This window comes from Poromitra crassiceps (genome assembly GCF_964638095.1).
Source record: "Poromitra crassiceps genome assembly, chromosome: 4".
Taxonomy (NCBI): Eukaryota; Metazoa; Chordata; class Actinopteri; order Beryciformes; family Melamphaidae; genus Poromitra; species Poromitra crassiceps.
In genome coordinates this window covers 31,225,216-31,235,215 of record NC_139626.1, presented here as the reverse complement: position 1 = coordinate 31,235,215, position 10,000 = coordinate 31,225,216, and the positions used below count along the sequence as shown (strand labels likewise).

At 47.3% G+C, this 10,000-nt stretch overlaps 1 protein-coding gene and 1 pseudogene across 2 annotated transcripts; one reads left to right on the top strand and one right to left on the bottom strand.

The window, feature by feature from the left end:
* Positions 1-1,040: 1,040 nt before the first annotated feature.
* Positions 1,041-1,899, bottom strand: LOC310775744 (beta-1,4-galactosyltransferase 1 pseudogene; annotated as a pseudogene). Its single transcript has one exon. The product of its transcript is annotated as a beta-1,4-galactosyltransferase 1 pseudogene (transcript).
* Positions 1,900-3,250: 1,351 nt separating this feature from the next.
* Positions 3,251-3,988, top strand: LOC310775743 (interferon-stimulated 20 kDa exonuclease-like 2; the record flags this gene model as incomplete). The annotated part of the gene is made up of 1 exon (XM_083635883.1): positions 3,251-3,988. The coding sequence occupies one exon, from the start codon at positions 3,251-3,253 to the stop codon at positions 3,986-3,988; it is 738 nt and encodes a 245-aa protein (XP_083492009.1).
* Between the last annotated feature and the right edge of the window lie 6,012 nt (positions 3,989-10,000).

Genomic DNA, 10,000 nt, shown 5'->3' with positions numbered 1-10,000 from the left:
ATGCCAGCGTATTTTCGCTCGAGTTGGAATATTTCATCTTGAGCGACGAGCGTATTTTCTCCCTGTCGCTCTGTCTCTGCCGCTCGGACGCCCAGCGATTATTCTCCCAGGCGAATATACGCTCAATCGCTCGTTTGCATTGACTTTGTATGTAAACTCGACGCCAGCAACAAACTTTAATAGGTCGGTGTGAACGCAGCTTAAGAAGAAGATTATGGTCTCGTTGCCGTGTTTGATGAGCTCAAAACGGTGTGGGTTTCGCTCGTTCAGCTTGTCTCTGCCCAGCGAGCACAAAACGTTTTTTCAACGTTGATTTTTAGTTTAAATCTGGGTGATATTGGGTTTGAACGTCTAAGACCTAATTTCACCCTCTTTTCAACCGGCTAAAATGCGGTTACAACGTCAACGTGTAAAAAAACACAATTTGGTTAATCATATTGTTAGAACATTTGTTCTAGCTTGGAATAGAGACAATATTGATAGTGGGGGAATTGGCATTTGTCCATTTTATTGTGTAACTGAGAGTTGAAATCTGGTCTACACGAAAACTACATTTCAACGCATTTTATGTCACATGAAATATCATAAATATGGGACTATATAGGCTATGTGGTGCCAGCAAAAAGCTTCCAGGACACAACTATGGTTAGTTTAGCGCAAAATAATGAATTGATTTCCTGCAGCAATGCGCATGCGCAAGTACTTAGTCGCTACTCGCTGTGACTGACTACTAGACCAAAGCAAGTCTGCACCGGTCTGCACCAAGTGCGGAACGAGGTGCTCTGGGCACGCTATGTTATTGTAACAGACTGTATAGGCTCTGTGTACCCCCTGAGTTGCTGGTGTTAAATTAAGTTAACCTCTGAAGCCGTACAGCTTATAGACGCTCACTAAATTTTTTATTTAAGATCCTGGTGAAATATGGTCTAAATGTGAACGTTTAATCAACGTCTGCAAATAGTCGGTGAAAAAACTTTCACTCTTGAACCTTTCTTGCACGTTTTTTCAACGTTGACCCTAAACGTTTTTTAAACGTCTTTTCAACCTAAAAATGCTTGCTGGGTGTTGTGTTGGATCATCCTCCATTTCCCCAGTGTTCCTTCGGGGCGCGAGATGGACATGTTTTTGGAAACGATTCTATTTATCGTCGTCCTCGCCTCCCCAGCCCCAGTAGTTGCTGGAGAAGCCATTGACCTTCTGGAACTGTTGCTTACTCAAGGAGGAAACGCCTACATAATTTTGCAAATATGCCAACCTAAAGCCAAACTTGTCAATTAAGACGGAGAGATGGCGAGGTTGACTGAAACACTTGTGTGTGTTGCGGTCGTCCATGGGGATGAGGTCCACATCGCTGAAGACAAAGCAGTCGTAGTCGTACTCCTTTAGCGCTTCGGCGTAGCCCACGTTGAGAAGCTTGGCTCGGTTGAAGATCTCGTCCCCGTCCTGGTTGATGACGTAGACTCTGTAGTGGAGCTGCTGCCGCTGCAGGATGGGGTGCAGGTAGTAGAGCCAGTACTTGAGGTGTTCATCTCGTTTGCGAAAGGGGATGATGACGGCCACTTTCTGCTGTGCCTCGCAGTCCGCGGGCTGGAAGCGCCCACCTGCCTCCACATTTGGGTTTTCCTTCCTGACTTGCTCCAGGTTGACCGGAGAGCTGCACTCCACCTCTAGAGGACCCACCAGCAGAGGAGATGTTTCGGGACATTTCTCCAGCTTTTCATGGTTCAAATGTCTTGTAAGGGGGTTCTGGTTGGTACTCTTGACTCCTGATGATAGCATATTGGACTGCTGGTTCTGTAAATAGGCGAATACATCCCGATACATCACACGATACAAGACTACAGTGACCAAGATGAGGAGGAAACACACCTGCCCACATGTTCTCTTGAATTTCCGCATATTGACCAGCCTTTCTTGAAAATATTTAAATAGAGTAAAGGTCCCTTACACATCGGTAGTTTTTTTTGTGCGATTAATTCGCACGTCAATGCCGTATTCGCATCGTTCTTGATGTGTAAGGACCTTTAGAGTGTAATTTCTCAAGTGACATCACTGGTGACATCATGACTGATGACACTCAGTGATAACATTACAATTGCGTGAGTGACATCACTGATGATATCATCGAGTGCTCGGTGACATCAGTTCACAAAGACAACAATAAACAGCTGGGACATTTGTTTTCATCTCCAATTTGTGATTTAGCCACTGTGGAAACCAAAAACTGTTAGCTGAAGTGTATCATTCAATGTAATGTAATAGTTGTAATGTAATGTAATGTAATGTAATAGTTGTAATTTGTTACAACCAGGTAGCTGGAATAAAAGACACATATTTCCAGAACCTACCAATCAGTCCTCGCTGACTCCCCTCCAAGCCAGCGGAAGTCGAAGCCACCATGAGGCGTTATCATGAAAGCCACAGCCCTTGTGGAGAGCTCCCTTCGTGACATGTGATTGTGTGCAACTGTGGCGGGGGCGGGCTGATGACATGTGATTGGTGCGACTGTGGCAGGCTGATGACATGTGATTGGTGCGACTGTGGCGGGCTGATGACATGTGATTGGTGCGACTGTGGCGGGCTGATGACATGTGATCGGTGCGACTGTGGCGGGGGCGGGCAGATGATGATAGGGAGGGCTTAGAGCCCTGCTAGCCCAGTTATACCAGCCATCCCTTTTCATTTCGGCAGGATCAAGAGGGAATAAAAGAGTGAATAACTTTTGATGGATCGCTGAACATTGATTTAGACCTTGAGTTTGAAGTCATTGAGTTATGAAGTCGTAAATTACTGAGATATATTTTCTCCATTAAATATATAATTTTTAGCTGTTTGTTACGAAGACAGAAAATCTAGTGGTTTTCAGTTGATTTCTGGCACGTTGCATAGTAATATTCGTGAAATTCTCTACCACATCCTATTTTGGCTTTGGCATATCCTACACAAAGACATATTTACCCAAACGTGAGCATAATCATCATAATCATCATCATCCTCATCATCAAATTGTGGGTTGGGCGGTGTTTGTTAGTCACGATTTGCAGATTTGGCGGGCGATGTTAGTCACGATTTTGATAGTAAATCGTGACATCATCAGTGACATCATCAGTGATTGTGACAAATCGTGACATCATCAGTGACAGTGACATCATCAGTGATGGGACCCTAGAAATCGAGCTCTCAAGTCTTCTTCGATAGCAAGTACTTTGATTGAACATTGCTTGTGACCTGGAACTGGAGAGCCATAACCATGTCTGATGAGAGAACAGATAATATATGCAAAGAGAGGCGAAAGGGCTACCCGAAAGGAAAACTGAACAAGCACCAAGGACAAGCTCCCTCTGCCATGCACAACAGAAATCCACCTCATGCGCCCAGCAGAACCGACAGCAGAACCGGTGCTACGAACTCCGGCACCAAGCCCTCTGCATACACCGAGCTCGCTAATCCCTCTTCATGCACCGTCCTCGCTATGGACTGTGAGATGGTGGGCACCGGGCCCAAAGGGCGCGTCAGTCAGCTGGCACGCTGCAGTATAGTGACGTATGACGGACAGGTGGTGTACGACAAGTTCATCAAGCCCTCTGCGCCCGTCACCGACTACCGCACGCGCTGGAGCGGCATCCGCTGGTGCCACCTGGAGAGGGCCACGCCGTACACTGAGGCCAGGCAGGAGATACTGAGGCTGCTGGAGGGGAAGGTGGTGATTGGCCACGCCGTCCACAATGACTTCGAGGTCCTGCGCTACGACCACCCCACCGACCTGACCAGAGACACCTCCCGCATCCCGCTGCTCAACCAGAAGGCCGGCTTCACACAGACAGAGTGCGCCTCGCTGAAGAGACTCACCAAGGCAATATTCAACCGGGACATCCAGAATAGGAAGAAGGGCCACTCTTCTGTGGAGGACGCCAAAGCCACCATGGAGCTGTACAGAGTGGTGGAGGCGGAGTGTGGCCACCAGTCCGAGCTGTCTAGGGCTGTTTGACATCATCCGGGATTTATGACACAACTATCTTGTATCTTATACTATAATAGGAGGAGCGGCGCGGCGGCGACCCACAATTACCCAGCATACAGTGACATCATCAGTGATTTGGTGAGGCATATCATGACATCATCAGTGATGTCATAAATCCCATGCGGTGACATCATCAGTGATTTGGTTAATGCATTTGCATGAATGCATATGAATGCATTTCTTTTCCGCTCCCTGGGTGTCGCTCTCAAATCCGCCCGTCGCTATGAAACAACAATAACAACTCTAGCTCGTTGCTAGTAGCAACTTCAGTAGCAACTTGCTACACGCTGAAAATGATAAGTGTTGACAACACATCGGTCACGTTCACTTCATTTTGATCGGGTGAAACGCAGCATGCGTGCGAGCGCTGTTACACCCCTTTTGACGGAGCCTGCCGATAGATTTTCGATGCAAGTCGAACGTCTGTCTGGAGAGATAAGCCGAAGTTAACACGAGGATACGAACCTACGCCTCTCGCGTTGGTCGGCAGGGAATCTACCGCTACACTACCTGGACGCCTGCAAGTGCTTGCTGGGTTGATGATGTCACAATGTCTATGACATCATCAGCCAGGTCCGATGTCACTTTCGTGACACAAATCGTGACCTCTCCTTTTGTTATCTTATGTTATTTATACTTTTCTGACATTTTTGCTCGATCTTCTCCCTCTAAAGTAAATAAGTAAAACGAGAAAAGCAAAATTGGACCAATATGTTCGAGTCAGTTGGAGCCAGAGCGTCTGGGCAATAATGTGAGTGAGGTTTAGTAGTCCCGCCACAAGAGGGCGCCCTCCACCCGCAGAAGGCTATAGGGGTTTCCCTCCGGACAAGGTAGGCTAAAAGCATCTCTCCTTGCGCCAAGCAGCAGCCGAGGTGCCAAACATGAAGCGAGCAAAAAACCGGAGGCTGACATTTTGTGCAGGGTGGCCGCCGCAGGGAGCCCGGCGCTGACAGACACAGGCTGGGAACAAACTCCGCTTGTTTTCCAGACACAATCAGCTGCTAATCCAAGAGCAACAACTGAAAAGCACAGAGGACAGGAGAGCTCCCCGCTTCCATCCCAGCTGACAGCAAGTGAGTGTGTTGCCTGTTGTTACCCTCTTCTGTTGCTTACTTTCATTCTGTCTTGAACGCAATCTAATCTGTCCCACACAGTTGTAATTGGAGAAATAATCTAGTAGCCTATTTAGATAGTGCCTGCCGACATTTCACCGCGGAGACAGGCTGGTGCTGGTGCTGTTGCTGAACCTGAACTCATGAACATTTAGCCTTTTAAAATTCAAATAGGCTACATGCGACTGACTCAATGAGTCATTCTGAAGTGATAGCGTTATTTTCCCCCTGCTGTTGGCCTGGTTTGTCAGATGTATCTGTGAAAAGGATTACATGAATCAATTACACCCGAATTACTTTGGAAACGGCTGCAAGTGAACATTTGTGAACAGGGCTAACGTTAACGTTGTTGTTAATCTTGGAACAGCAGTGTGACAAAACAGAGAATTGAAAATAGACCATAGGGAAGTGATTGATTAAAGATTGTGTCGAAAATACCATTTCTGAACTAACGAATTTATAGTAATACACACTGGAGAAGGTTAGGAAAATATGGATGAAGAGATAGCCTATTAAACAGGCAGATCTGAAAATGCAAAAACAAACAAGCAAGCAAACAAAAAACAGGGGAACAGGAAAATAAATAAAAATCGCTGAAACCCATTTAGAAACGTGTTAATTAAAGCAAGCCAATTAAAATGCAGGTTCACCTGACAGTCATCGAGCAGGAGAGGAGAGAAAGAAAGGGGCTTTGATTGGAGAAGCATATTGGAATAGCAGAATAGAGCAGGAGAGGAGACAGCTGAATAAATGAATAATAGAATAACAACAATAAAGACATGTTGAGTCTCAGTCGTTGAGAGGGGGGGGAGGGAGAAAATGATCTCTGCAGTTTGATTGGACAGATTAAACCCCTTTGTGCTTCAGCTCATACTGTAAGTAAGAGGTCACAGCCTGTTTGATTGAATGTGTCTGGTTTTCATGGTGAAGCTGAATGGGAACATATCAGAAGTGGCTGCAGGTGTCCTCTGATAGGCTTCGCACGCACACGCACACGCACACACACACACACACACACACACACACACACACACACACACACACACACACACACACACACACACACACACACACACACACACACACACACACACACACACACACACACACACACACACACACACACACACACACACACACACACACACACACACACACACACACACACACACACACACACACACACACTGGAGCCTGGTGTTCCCCGGCCTGGCCCAGTGGATGGCACAGTAAACACAGGAGGAATGTTGATCAGCTTACATCGGAGCCAGGAGGCGCTCGCTCGGGATTTGACCGGCCGCAGTGCAGTCAGTGCAGCGCAGTGGTTCATGATCCGCCGGTAGGCCGGGCTGCACCTGCAATAACACACCGGGCCGACATGCGTGTTGCCGCCTATAAATTAGGGGATAGTCATGTGACAGATTCATGCGGCACTCATTGTCCTGCCAGCTGATTTCATATCCTACAGGCCTGCTGTTCCAATGTAGGATATACGCATTATTTGATAGCGCAGCAGATTCTCAATTGGCAGAGTCACGCTGTAAAATAGCCACAAACTCACTTGTGACCACACAGCTGTTCATTTCAAATATATGATATTATGCAAACGGGAACCCACCACTCATGCAGGCACTTAGGCCTAGCTGTCGCTTAGTAACCACTTTGTTTAGCTGCTGCTTCAAGAAGTATTGCTAGATGGAAAAATAACAATTCATAAATTAAAACGTTTTTTGGAGCATTTCTCTTCTTTTTATTAGCCATACTCGGAACTGCTCTGAAGTCAACGTAAACCACGCGCCTGCCCTGTCTTATTTTGACCCCTCATATAGGTGCTTTACGCACGCGCGCTCCCCCTGCTTTTACGCACGCGCTTTTACGCACAGATCGTGCTCAAAGTCATCATGACAAAGCACATGCGCATTACCTGCCTGCTGCCAGTTAGCAAATTCATTATGATGATGATGAATGCTGGAGTTACTTACAGTATTAAGCTGCTGTCAGGGCCAGTGTGCTCTCTCTCTCTCTCTCTCTCTCTCTCTCTCTGTCTCTCTGTCTCTCTCTCTCTCTTTCTCTTTCTCTCTCTCTCTCTCTCTCAGATGAAAACACGGGCCAATTAAACTCCGCTTTATTTAATTTGGTGCGACTTTTGTTATTATATATGACTAAAACACGTCCCTTTGGCTGCCTTGATGCGCTGGCGTTCGCCTAATAAATCCAATGTGTTTTAGACTATTATTAGAATTAATAAGTTATAGGCTACATGCATCTGCCTCTTGTTTCTGTGAGCCCCGGAGCCCCGCTCCTCAGTTTCAACAGGTTCAGTGTTTTGTGTTCTCATTACGACCTCCATATGGCTGCCTGTGAACACGCCGAGCCAGGAGGCATTCTCAGAGCGAGCAGCACATAACAGTCAGTCAGTAAAGCGACGGAGGTATTTGTTGTAAAAGTGAGACCAGTTGTGTTGTTGGGGAGGGGGTGGGGGTCCTCAAAGCAAGTGGTGGGTTACGTCGAATGTTTATTTTCCTTTGCACGTTATTTTGGCTAAATGGTCCGCACCAAATAGTAATAATAAAAGAAATACGAAACTAAAGTAAATTCTCCCTCCCTCTCTCTCTCTCTCTCTCTCTCTCTCTCTCTCTCACACACACGCACGCACGCACGCACGCACGCACGCACACACACACACACACACACACACACACACACACACACACACACACACACACACACACACACACACACACACACACACACACACACACACACACACACACACACACACACGGTTGGGGAAATCTGGGTTTGATTGTAACGGGGAGTAGCCTACCCTTGGCTCGCTTTTCAACCTATGGATGTACCGGAGCGGTTTCACTCGGCGTGAGCGGCTGTGAGCGGATGGGTGCATTGACCCACCTCCTGTCGGCATCCCCTCGCTCCACCAACAGCCTCATTTGGATTATGTCGCGCGCCTTTCTCCCGTCCCTTTTGACACCGACGCGACTCTGACTTGGCGACTTGGAGCGTTTCTGACAGACAAGCGCCTAATTGGATCTCATTCAGCGGAGGTTTTTTTTTTATTATTATTTCAAGACAGCGACTGTAACGAGTTGACAGTGGGGTAAGTTCTCATGCTTGCAATGCGGTCACTGTGCTGTGCCGATTTATTTCACACCCAGCGTGTTTCAGCAGATTCTGCCTTCATTACGCACCGATATTCGCGTAGGCTAAGGTACAATACAAGTGAAAGGGCAGCGCTTGCAATGACGGGCTGCCCATTACCAACCATTTGTTTTAAACTAAGTCAATGACTGTCATTAAGCTACTAAATTATATGCTTGAGGTCGTGTGACTGTAAGTAGGGGTTTGGCCACTGAATCACCGAGGGCGCACGGGATCAGAGTGCGGCGGACGCGGCAGACAGGTGTGGACTCCCCGGTTTACAGCTGCCCGCGTGTTGCGGAGAGGAGAGCGAGAAAAACAGCAACGCGTCGAGGATTTAATACGGGTTACAAGAGAGGTAGGGCCATGGAGCCAGCGAGTTTTAATAGCGACTTGAAACCAGGGCCAAGTGCGGATGCCAAAGCAAGCAGCGCGCTTCTCGTTTCCCGTCTTCCACGGCGCGGCTGCCCACGCGCGTTTGTCACTTCTAATATTTTCCCTTTTCGCCTTGAAGCCACCACATAGGCCGACATATTGAAAAAACATTTGTGTGCAAAAATCAGGATGGCACATTTTTCCTGTCATTAGTAGAGCTAGCAATAACTTTGAAATACAGCACCATATTAGTCCATGCATGTAGAAAAAATAAATAAACATCATTTTCATTCTTGGAGATTGAGAAGGGTCTTGAATTCCAAGTAGCAGAAAATCAGCTTTGCAAAGAAAACTACAGCTTATTTAAGGAAAATGAAATCCCCCAAAGCCAAATATCATGAAGTTAGGTCTACAATGGTTTTGGTTAGGATGGAAGTGGTGATCAGCTTGATTTGACACTGAAGCCCATTGTGGGGAGGTGTGCCATGAGACAATAGCCCCTCACAATAATGACGAGCTCCGCCCTTTCTAAGCTCATCCAGGCTGCGCACTCAAGCAGCAACACGCTGCGAGCTGAAAGCGAGAGTCCCAAACAGATTGCTTATCTTAACCGCCTCGATAGAGTTCAAGTATGCCCCTATTAGACATGAAAACAGTGTCAGACTTGACCTACTTCTTCTCGCTCTCACAGCAGATCACTGGAATCTCTGAATCCACAGAGAAGACCTCTGAATCCACTGTTCACTGCAAGGTCAGAAGGTCAAGTGGTGGCTCGCGCGGCCGATAGGACTTTTCTATCAATATGGTGAAGTGAGGTGTTATTCCTCTGGAGAGGAGCCATCACTTCCCTGTTTTTGTGAATTAATCGTCATTATTTCATTGCAAAAAAAAGGAGGTTGTGTGTGTGTGTGTGTGTGTGTGTGTGTTTTACCATCATTTATACAGGGGGAGTCTCACTGAGAGCAATGCTCTCTTTTTCAGGAGCACCCTGTTCACATTCACATACACATTCACACCTGGAAGCTGCCCAGTACAACCACAGTCTGATCTGCTGGCCACTGAGCAGCTGCACTGGAGCGGTTGGGGTTAAGGGGCCTTGCTCAAGGGCACCTCAGTGGTGTTAATGAGGGAGGGGCAAGCGCTGCCTTTTCACTTTCCCCACCCAGATTTATCCTGCGCGACCACGGGGATTGAACCGACGACCTTCCGGTCACAAGCTCGCTTTCTCGAACCGCTTCTCTAACCATTGACTAACACTGTGCGTGCGCGCGTGCGTGCGTGCGTGCCCCTGCACTTGCATGTGGTGTTTGGGAAACAGAGAGAGGCGGTTTGG